Below are 12,120 nucleotides of genomic sequence, written 5' to 3' on the forward strand. Positions count from 1 at the left end.
AAGAACACCCTTGTTACAGTCAAAAAGATGCAGATATTCTTTGCTGAGATCTTCCTCATCATGGAATTCACTTCTCATCTGCAGTAACAGTTTTGTTTCTGACAGATTTACAGACCTGCCACAAAGCCTGTCCCTTCTTGAAAGCACCACAGGCTCATAAGAAGAAGTTTGGGGACAATGCATGACTTCACACTTCACTAACTGGGTTAACTTTTGAAGGACTTCGCAGCTAGGAAAGAAATACTGAGCTGAAAAAAGGCAGATAAATAGTAAATTATTGGGTATTAAAGTCCTTAGCAAACACCAAATATTCCAGCTATCTTCAGAACTATAATACTTCTTTAAAGACCTTTCTACCTTTAATCCTACTTTTACTTCTGAAGACTTCAATGATTTAGAATAGATCTTCACTGAAAGACAAAGCTAGCAGCAATATTCCTCACTTGTAAAGGAGATATTTTAGTGTTCCACAGCATTGTTTTATAGACTGATTATATATTAACATTTAAGTCAGATAACCATATAGAAGAGTTAACCAAAAAACACCTTTCATCCAGACAAATTAAGCCCATTAAAATAGAATGTGATACATTCAATTCACTTTACTGGCACTGGTCAAAGAAATTAAGAATACGACTGAAGGGACTGATGTGATCGCTTGCTGTCACAACAGAGCACTTCAAAATTCATCACCACTGGGCTGAAGACTATGAATTGAGGTGGCTTACTCAAGGCTAATTTAATTTGATTTGCAAAGCCTAAAGCAATTCACATGATCACATTAGACCTAAACTGAAACACCGATACCCTCCAGCAGAATGCCTACTTTCTGCAACACTGCAGGATATAATCACACCCGCACAGCTAAGTTCTAAGCATGGAAGCAGTTCCACTGAGCCAATGGAACTACTGGCATAGAAATCAACTCCAGATTATGACACCTAAATGCAAATACTTAAATGCACCCATCTGCAGGTGTGTGAACTATCCAAACTGCTCTTCCACGGTAAAAAGGCATCTAGACAGTACAGTCAGTGAGCCTCGATGGATTTAGCCTATCTTGAGAGAAACACTCAGTGGAGATGAACTGAACCTCTCCTCCAGGCTCCATTGCCTAGATCCCTTCTGACTCCAATGCAAGCTAAGACACCTAGCTCCTCTGATGAAACCTAAATTTAGATGTCTTTATCTGGAGCCGAATTCCACCCCTAATAAGCTTAACTTTAATCATGTATTAAGGTAAGTTGCTAAACCAAGGTCTCAATCGACAGCATTTTAGTCAGCACAAGTCCTGAAGAGCTGAGTGAAATAAATTCATGAGCACCAAATGATACACTTAACTGCAGGACTGTGCCGACAGCATAATGAGGTCTGTATAAACAAAATGCAAAAAGCAATGTTCCGCAAATGCACAGAAATACAAATACAGATAAAGTTCATCCTCCCTGTGGAAAAAAGTTTCTCAATCAGTTTGCAAGACCATACACAATATTTGTTACATTTTCTTTTCAACAGGGAAATACAATCAAGCTAATAAGAAAGATAGATTACTGCAAAAGCATTGATCTGTTTGGACTCTACAAAGGTAGCTAGCAGGTACCTACACTGTAAATATTTAGGAGATTAGTACTTTTAACTTCACTAAAGGCGTTTGGCTTAAATCTTACCACACTATCATTTTCACTAGTACTCAACTAGCGAGTCCTTTAGAAACATACAAACAGCGAAAACACATTCTTATCCATTTTGTAAAACTTGCAGAAGACAGCACCGTGCTTCTATCCAAAGAACGTTGCTTAAGAGGTTCACATCATTAAAAGGGAGTCATCCGATTCCTACTAGCTTCCATCCTAATCTCATAATACACACATACACATAGATATAAAAAAAATTTGTAATGATGATGAAAGTCACTCAAAAAACAGTTTGAAGAAAAAAACACAAGCCCAAGTGTCATCATTTATTAAGGATAAAAAGGTGAAGTGTTAAAACTTTAAGACAAAAAATTGAAATTAAAATTTAGTGGTAATGATTTACTGTGTCCTAAAAGACTAAGAGTAGCTAGGACTTAAAGACTTATAAATCTATCTTCATAAAATTCTCCAATTGAAATGAATGAGCAAACCCTTAAACCACTGAGTAACACATGTGAACCAGTGACAGCGATCAACTTCACAGAGCAGAACACCAGAACATGAAAAAGTCAGTTAAAAACAGAAGCTTTAGTGAGAGGTATTGTCCAAGGCAAGTTCTAAAAAGAGACTGTTTTACAACCTTGAATACAAAGCCATTTCTGTGATCTTACTGACTAGTTTAATATGTGCCTCACACAAACCTCAAATACAAGTAGTCACAGAGCACAGTATGTTCAGAACTATGATTTTAACTTATAACAACCTCCAGAAGTGTATTCTTTGTTTACATTTTTGTTGTTAGGACTCATTATTCTATCTATATCTTCCATAGTCCATCACTTCCACTGTCCTTAGAAACAGATGGCAAAAGGAAAAACAAACATCCTCTCCAACTCTCCCAAAGGAGTGACAAAAATCACCCCCTGCGGACATTGATATACCTCTGACTATTTGACTTAGAGTTTTCAAGTCTACAAAACCAGAAAGCTAGTAGTACAAAAACATGTCCCTAAAAAAATTAAATACTTTTAAATACCAATGTAAACAGAACCTTCTGACTTAAGTAGGTAGCCACTTAAACTCATCAGCAGACAGCTAGACAAGCCTATCCATAAAGGTGGAAGAAAAAGGTAACTGATACAGAAGAAATGTTCTGGTGGCAAAGCACCTGGAATCAAATTTCAAAATGCATTTAGTTCTTACACCTTTACAGCCTAAGTCAAATATTTAGGCTTCTCTTCATGACAATTTTACCATAACAAGTTACTCCAAGGAAGCAAGACAGAGGAGTGCAAAAGAAAGCCGTAAGAAGTAGGAATCTGGGCATTCTTGCCAATGTAGACATTGGGAATCTCCTAGTAAAAAGTCAAAATTCAAACCTTTAGTAATTCTCCAGAAATGTTTCTGATGTTAACCAAGAGTTAAATGCGATCAAAGAAGCTTGAGGAAAATAAACGACTACAAATGTTCTTAAGAAGTCCAGAAATAACAGAAGATTTCATGCAGTATTCTTAAAAATAAAGACACAACACTTATCTAAAGAAAGAAGAGATGATGCATGCAGAAATATGGACAACACAGAGTAAGTTTCCAACCTCCTAAGAAAAGCATGCGTGCACTACTGTTGTTGATACATACTGCAGTCTGGAGAACACGATTTTATTATCAAGGGAAATCAGTACTCTTTTCCTCGGTGGAGTTTTGGGTATTTGGCCATTAAGGAAAAGAACACACTGAAGTAACAGAGCTTACTCATTACAGTTATTTCATTTGTCTCACGTATCTGTGAATGTCTTCCCTGAGTGCTGTTCAAAGAGTGGGTGGATTGGAGTAGCACAGAAATCTACATTTTGCAAATGGGAACACTAATGCAATTTACAGGAAGGCAGATAATCTTACGACAGTTAAAAACCTGGCAATTCGTACCCAGTATTTTACTGATAATGCAGTCACCAAAGAGATTTAACTTTATAAAATGGCTCAACAGATTATTTTTTTCTTTTTTTGAGAAGTGTAACATTCTGGTTTTGAACTAAAAGCCACTCAATACTCATCACCTACACTTGAACACTAAGATGCATCAAAATTTTCCTATCGAAACTTAGGAGAGAACTCCACGTTTATTTTCTAGATCAACAATAAACTGTTCAGACAAACTACATGTTTTTTGCCCTTTTAAGAGCTGTGCTATTAAGACAGAAGGTCCATTTCCTCAGACCCATAACTAGGTGAGCAGCAGAACGTTGAATGGGTCATATAAAACCTGTCTCTTGAAAGTCCCTTTCCACTACTCCCACTTAAAGCATTAAGTCAGTCCCTTTTTCTGGAACCAGAATTACATCATGGAACACGTTTTGTCGTCTGATGACTAACTGCATCATGAGGAAGAAAGCAAGTTATGGAAATTCACTGCATAAATTGTTTAATACTCCAAGAGCAGCAGCAGAAGAATCCAGTAGAAGATGGAAAAGACCTTTCAGCAGGAACTAACAGACTCAGTAGACAGGCCCAACCTAAAGCTTGGGTTTGCACCATAAGAGGTATTTTTTCATGATACCTAGAGCTTTCATAATTATAAACATCTCTTACTTGCTAATGACAGCCATTCTAGGAATCTTTGCTTATACAGATTATACCATAATAAAAAGCTGTTTAATTAACCTTTTAACAGTATTGTCTTGTGAATTCTGAACTATGACTTCATACGTTTTTATAGCACACATTTATGTCCCCTATCTTCCACCCAGCCATAAGCTCTTCTGATCATTGCAAGAAAACCAAAACACTGGACAACATAATAGATAGGGAAGACACCTTCTCTCCCTTTCCACGTTTTGTTTGGACAGTAACATATATATATAAGTTGAACAATAAAACTGCACATGCAATGATACACAAAGCATTGTCATCGAATTGTTATCACTTATAATGCACTATCTTTAGCATGAATTATCTTCACTGAATACCAAATATCTCATGCACTTCAAGAAGCCTGAATTTTGGTATAAAACAGATCTCTGCTATAAAAAAATGTCTTTAAGGACGGGAAAAAATAATTTAGAAAGCTACAAGACTTATAAAGGAACTCAACAAGAAGGACTTTTCTATCCCACTGCCTTTTTTATTAAGACAAATCCTAAATTCTCTAGTTCAGTTCTTGTATTTAGTTTGCTTCTTTATGTGTTACTTAACAATTATAGTTATGCCTGCTTTTCTAGGGACTCTTCAGAGGTGGGAAGGATGGGCTGTACCTGTAGGTCCGTCAGTACAAGAGCCTAAATTAGTAAAACATTACTAGCATGGGCATGTTTGAAGCCTTTTGAATAACCAAAAGTATTGTAATGTAAAAATGTAAATGTAAAAATCACAGCTACTTGTGAAGAGCATTAAAGGAGAGATAACAAGTAAACCAGTTATCAAGTCTACATATTTCAGTTTTTCATTTTGCAAACGGACTTCATTCTGTATTTCATTAAAGGCTCCGATCAAGTCAGTCATTTGGAAGGATTAGGCACCGAAAACCAATAATGCCTCAAATAATCCTTAAGACATGTTTTTCTAGTACTTACTTTCCCCTCTGTCATGGGGTAAGAAAACATCCAAGTGTGAGTGAGAAAAGCTACTCAAGTGCTACATTAAGAATGGGAGGCACATGAGACTCTGTCTATCATCATACTACATCTCTCTACTGTTAATTCCTCTACCACCACAAAGCACTAGGTTAAAATTCTTCAACATTTAGTAACAGCCATGGTAGAAAAACAAACTTAGCTAAGCATTACAAAAGGAGGGGAAGACCCAAAGCAACCCCATTGGATTTTCACAAAGAAAAAAATATATATTGTTAAATAACAAGTCCCCATGCATATTTTAAGGTAACTGCCTATACGTACATCCTTTTTCCATAATCAATGCAATGCAACTTACCTTCCTTTCACAAGGGGTAAGCTACCTTAATCACGTACCACAAAGTAAAACACCAGTGTACTGAAAAAGCTACTGGCATGTGCCAAAGCCCTTTGTTTGCTATATTCAGGCATAGGAGCTTCTGATATAGAGTACTCAAAAATCCAAATCAAGCAAATGAATTTATTAATATGCCACAAATGGAGATTTTCCAAATTGCCGCAGAATTTGTAAAAATGGGACAGTAACAGGATGTCATACTACATTCAGTCTCTATATTCAACTTATCTCAGCTGCTGGAAATATAATTATTTGAACTTTCAACTGCTTTCACAAAAATATAGCTGAAGAAATATCACGTCTCTTCCCTATACAAATATTTGCGTGGGATACTTTCTCAGTACAACAGGAAGTTTTAGGAAATTAACTTCATAATTTACGTGTTTATATAGAATTTTAGAGGAGTATTTCTGCTAGTTACAATAGTACCAGTGTAAAAACACTGCTACAGCATAATGAGTAACTTCATGTATTTTACACTTTATACATTATAGCAAACAATGATGAATTTCTATGTGATGATTAGCACAGAGAACAGAACACAAAAAAAACCTTTGTAATGTTGTTTTACATAAAAGTTGGTACAAATGCTATCTGAGAGCACTAGACAGGTATTTGCTGAAAAACATGTTGTTAACAGAGATATTACAAAGAACAAGCATAATTCAATTTCTCTGTTACTATCTGAATAAAACAGTACTTAGCTACGTACAGTTCCAGAGAGGACATCATGAGGGCAGCAGTTGAGAAGATGACTCTTGCACACTCTGTCATCACTGAATTTGATTCGCTGGCGGGTCGTGTCACCTGCAATATAGAAATTGACGTATTCTAGGTTAGAAATCTGGAGAAGCCAAATACGTTATGCAAGTTACATGCAAAGCTTTAACACTACCCTGTCACACAGTGAAGGCCTATGGAAATTAGAACTTAAAACACTGTATGCTTCTTTGCCAAATAAAACCAAAACCAAATACATATTTTAATGCTCTACAGTGCTATTTAAAAATCCTCTCATACTTCCCCTTCAAAAATGCAGTGTGAGAAGTGCTTGAAACCAGAAAAAGAATATTAGCTTAAAAACACTCTGCTACAACAGCATTTATTAAATGAGCTATATAATGCTCTATTCAGATTTTACATGAAATAGTGATGTATTTGTATGCAACAATTAGCAAATAAAAGCGGCCTCAAACAAAATGAAACACGGTGAGTCTTCACTGAATCCCACCTGATACTCATTTTATTGTTTTGCTCTTTGAAGCAAAGCACCCTCTTACTTCTGATGGGAGTAGCATAAAGAGTTGGCAGAAGAATGAATTTAAATGCTTACAAACCTGAAAAAAGTCAGTCAAACATATGGACTTAGCCTACATGCAAAGTTATTTTACAGATGCTTGTATATAACCATCTCGTAAACCATATTTTTTCTACATGCTGTTTGTTGGGATGGGAACATCTCAATTGCATCTTCATCATGGCAGGTTGTAGTTCCTGCATCAGCAGAAGCATCAACCTGCCCACACACTGAGGGCCAATTCAAAGTTTAAATGACCCCATCTGGGAGCAAGACCTGAAGTCTTCAGATCAAAGTAACCAGCTGGTATTTTGGGGGTGAGGGAGGGAATGGGTCTTCCTTTGAGTCATAACATCATTGTTACTTTTTGAGATTCAGAAGAGAGATTGCTGCTATGGCTCTCTTGCTGTTGAGACACAGGCATGATAAAACCTTAATCTCTCTCAGTATTTATCTATTTATACATAAAAATTAACAACTTGTTAAAATCTTTAATCATCGAAAACCTACTGGTGAATTACTGAAGCAAGAAGGGCTGCTGGGGGAAAAAAGACGTGTAATGAGTTCAGATAGCAACCTTTTCCATTTCATCAAGTATTTTAGAGAGCATGGATACATTTTGCAGTTTTTTATGGCTTCATGATTGGAAATGCTGAGAATTTTGAATCTATTATACAATTCAAGAAGCCCAATTCATTACTTAGGTAATTACAACATAATAAAAATACATATTCAAGCCTTTCTTACTATTATGTAATTGGATTTTTTAAATATCAGCTCTATGCATAGGATGCTAATATATAACATTTTCAGATGGGCCAAGTTTCAGATTATTAAGCAAACAAAAATTTCCAAGAATACCACATCCTTAATATGCCTGCAGAATGCGACAGTTAAACCCAGTAATCCACAGGCTGAAGACAGCTTCAAAGCAGTTCAACAATAGGTTTTCTAGAGGTAAAGCTTACCGTTCACTGTTATTTACACTACTAAAAAATTAAAGCAATCCCTTTATAATCACGCCTGCTACTGCAGTAAAGAGTTTTGAGTTTTGTTTTGCTTTTTCGGAGGTGGATCCATAATTGTTTCTTTTTTTTTTTTCCTTTTTTCTTTTTTTAAACACAACTGCGTTTGTTCCACATTCATTAACACATCTGAAAAGTTAGCGATAACTCACGGCTCGGCGAATGCGGGGCCTTTCTGACACTCCCTTGCAGATTGATGTAGGCAGGCAAAGATACATTGAACCTTTATAAATAAAACAAGGGGCCAGATTGTTCAGTTTGTATAGAATAATAGACTCTGCCAGCAATTTTAACACAGCATCTAGAAATACATGTTGACTGTAAAGATTCTTCTATATAAAGACAAATGAACAAAATCAAGAAAAGTATTAAGAAAAAGACAGCTGATAGCCTAATCGCACTAACCCATCGGGAGTTAAGGAGTTATGAAGACTAGAAAATTGCTGAAAGACTTATATGGTTCCTTAGGTAAAGTTGGAAAGAATTATTTTCCCAGACGTTACCTCAGCATCAAGAGGTCATTCATTTTCTTCCTACTTCTAACACAGCTGGTGACTGACTGTACAGCTGCAATACCCTCTTTATTCCTCTAAGGGGCTAGCACGATAATCACAATTGGCAAACTGGGACAAGACAACACAGAAAAAAATGGCAGCAGGAACTGAACAAATGACATCCTTAAGGTGGTGTTCCACATTTACACTTTAACTGACAATCTTTTTGCATCGTGCCTTTGGTCTAGCACTTCGGAGCTTGCAGAGGCGCTCCCACACACAGAACGTCCAGATATTCACCTTTTCCTGTCTATGGATAGTGTTGCCATACATTCACACTTCTTTTTAAACTACCGTGTTCCAGCAGGAAAGGCTTATCAAAAAGAAAAGGCACCGTGTCCTATGTTCTACCGATGACTGAATCCCGTGTCCCTCTTGGAGCCCATTCCAGAGTCTGACAGCCTCAGAAGAAAGTGCTTTTGTTTCTTCACAGGTTCTGTGGGCTCCAATACCCCTAAAATAGCTCAGACGTGTTGTCAAAGACAGAAGATACGTTCTGCTGCTGATCTACAGATGAATCATCTTGACGTGGCGATGGCCTCTGGGGCCTACATGGGCTGCTGAGTGGGGGGAACAAAATCTACAGACCCACTCTGCGCCTGCCGTTCAGCCTTTCGCAAGAGGCTTGCGGATGCCTTCTAAGAATTCAAACAACAGAGGCATGAACTTGACTGTTCCTAACCCCACAACTTGGTTTAAGTGGTATGTCAGATCGCCGAGATGGTACTTCTCTGCATCAAACTGCAGTCAAGTTGGTACACTCTTCTTGTGGCCAAACTATCATCTGAATGCTAAAGAATCTCTATGAGTACTTAGGAAAGGCTTTATATTTTCTGTAGAAAGAAAATAATACACCTGAGGACTAAGTAGGTGCAGTCATGTAAATTTTAGAAGTATCCTTAAACAGCTACAAAGAGGACACTCTCACCAATATTTCTGATCTTATTACAAGTTCTATTTAATAGGTAAATCATTATGTTAGCTCAGAATAGCAACTTATTTAACCGTGCCCCTACAGAACAGCAAAGTATTCAACTGCTTGATCTTTAGGACTCACTCATTAAAGAAATCCAAGAAGGCAACATTCATTACTGTAAGCCACTCCACTGTTTCTGATTAGATTTTCTCCATTTAAAAAAAAAAAAAAAAAGAAAATCATGTTTGATAAAATTTATACAGAAAAAAGAAAAAAAATCCCTCAAGAAGTAGCAGTATTAGTTTTACTCAAAGTATCTGGCCCAAACCACATTTCTACAATGTATTACATTTATTTATTTATATATATATAATATATATGATGTAATACATCATAATACATCATAGTGTATTAAAAGGAAATTTCTGCACTTATACATCTTATATCGAGATCTACGACATGCTGGATGCAAATATCAGGGCACTGTATCTTACAGATGCCAGCATTGGAGTCACCTTTCTAAAGGAGGTTTTCTAGTTCACATTAAGTATGTTGACGACAAAACTGACATCAATATTCATACAGCTGATTAAGGAACATCCAGAGGTTAAGATCACAACATGCACTTGTGACTACGATCCACTCTAACTCCCAAGTCTAACATATTAACAAGCCTCTACAATGTCATTTCTGCATATTTTAATCACAAACCAGCAGAATGAGCATGTCTGTACTGACAATGCTTAGCATTAACTGCACATGATTTATTTCACCCAGCATTTCTTACAATTCTCCTGTATCCTGACCTTCTCCCAACAACAATCCCAGCGTACTGATGAGATTACCATTTGGAAACCAAACGAAACCTCTCATCCTAAACAAGAGGTGCACGCCATGCAAAGACAACAACGTGCACGTTCATCTTCACACTGCTGACTTCCTGCATTAAGCTCCGTCAGCCAAAACCGGTTGGGTTTTCACCCAGATTTCTGAAGTTCCACCATTTTGGCGAGGGACCCTCAAAGCTTTATTTGTGAGCAGCTACTAACTGGGGGGAATATCAGGTTAAAGGCTGCATAGCAGATTTCATCAGCAAAGCAAGCCTTGTTTAACAAGTACTCAGCATCTTTATTTAATTGAGGTTCATGCAGTCACAGAAGGTCCTGTTCCTGGTGCAGACTGAACGGGCAGCTAATTCTGATTTACTGTCACCAATGCCAGACACACCTTCACCATAACACTTTTAGTATAACACATTTCTAAGCAGGATTTCTTCTGTTTTATGCTATGACTGTATTAACACTTGTGAGTGCTTAGTGTAATAAAACCATGTTTAGCTAATGAATTACAAGCAGAATGTAACAATGATATCCTACCAGGCAAGAATATGCCTGTTTGCATCTGAAGTGTCATTCTAAACAGTGTCCCAAAGCTATAGTAAAAAAATAATAACAAACCCCAAATCCTTCACTGTTCCCCTTATGTTTAAGGGCTGAAGTACCAAAAACTTTATAATGAAGCCAGCAAATACACACAATTCACTGAACACAATCATTGCTCTTCAAGCCACCTAATCACTCCTGATTAACAAATTATCTTTTCATGAAGTGTATCTGTTGCTGCTACTTCTGAGTTGGTATCAATTCCACGTTCTGGGTAGGTTTTGGAGAAATTCACATATACAAGATACTTTTTTCCACCTGTATTTTGGTGTTGATCCGTATCTGAAAGACAAGCTCTCAGAGGAGGCTCTTGGCTCCCTAACCTGGCTCTCAGCCTGAAGCTACCAAAATGGTTAGCAGTCCTCCAGTAATGGCAACAACATACTGAGTTCAAAAGCACGTCCTACGTTCCACCTCCAAGTGCAAAACTTACAGAACCAGAAAACATAACCTATATACCCTTAAAATACCAGCCTCAACCCACTGCCCATCATAAGTACTTGTGCAAAAATATTTGCTGCACTTCTTGGTTGACAACATGTCCATCTGTCACCTGCATGCCAGCTACAGCAATACAGCTCCAAGGTGCCGAGAAGTTTTAACCTACCCTAGGAAGGCAAGGCCCCTAACATTTCCCTCTCTGCTCCCCAAGATGGGAATGAAATACAAAGATAGGTTCTGTTGAAGTGAAGGCACTACAGGCAAACGTGAGCACAAATTAAAAAGCTGGTCTGCTGAAGTGAAGCACTACAAACACAAATGCTTATTAAAAAATAGGTTACAAGTTCTAGATTACGCTTCTCTTACCATATAATGAGCTTCACTGAACAAACGTAACTTTAAGATAAGCATGGGGTGTCACTTCAGCTTCTCCGCAACAGAGAGGACAGGAAGGTCCATCAGGAACCACTACTACGGATAACTGAAAGCAGCTAGCGTAAAACTGATAAACTGATTAAGATGTGAACAGATGCCAAATGATATTTTCAGTGAAATAAGAATACCTAGAGCAAGAAAACTCTTTGCTATTATCATCTAAGAACTTGGTCAAACACTCCAAGCAGAGCAGTTCAGCCCAAAGGAGTAGCAGGAGAAGCAAAAGAGGTGCTGACTGACACTTCGTACATATGGGTTCCACGCATCTAAAGGCTCCAAAGATTAAAGCTTCTGCTGTTCATATAGCGTAATATTTGTTAGTAAGCTTGGCAGAACACTTTCACAACCACATGTAAACTTCAAAAGCACATACAAATATACTTGTCTATAAAGAAGACTAACAAACTGCT

At 37.3% G+C, this 12,120-nt stretch overlaps 1 protein-coding gene across 5 annotated transcripts in view; it reads right to left on the minus strand.

Annotated features, from left to right (window-relative positions):
* The window catches only part of LUC7L2 (LUC7 like 2, pre-mRNA splicing factor), a 36,025-nt gene that overhangs the window by 19,898 nt on the left and 4,007 nt on the right, over positions 1-12,120 (minus strand). For 3 of the 5 annotated variants that reach the window (XM_048078892.2, XM_013196960.3, XM_048078895.2), the window contains exons 1-3: positions 9,534-9,580; positions 8,075-8,145; positions 6,313-6,407 (exon numbers count right to left, since the gene is read on the minus strand). In XM_048078892.2, coding sequence (XP_047934849.2) covers positions 6,313-6,407; positions 8,075-8,145; positions 9,534-9,565 — 198 coding nt within the window. In that variant the 5' untranslated portion in view covers positions 9,566-9,580. Of the gene's footprint in view, positions 1-6,312; positions 6,408-8,074; positions 8,146-9,533; positions 9,581-12,120 lie in introns of those variants that run through there. The other 2 variants (XM_048078893.2, XM_048078894.2) reach the window with 1 other exon arrangement.

This window comes from Anser cygnoides, chromosome 1, assembly GCF_040182565.1.
Source record: "Anser cygnoides isolate HZ-2024a breed goose chromosome 1, Taihu_goose_T2T_genome, whole genome shotgun sequence".
Taxonomy (NCBI): domain Eukaryota; kingdom Metazoa; phylum Chordata; class Aves; order Anseriformes; family Anatidae; genus Anser; species Anser cygnoides.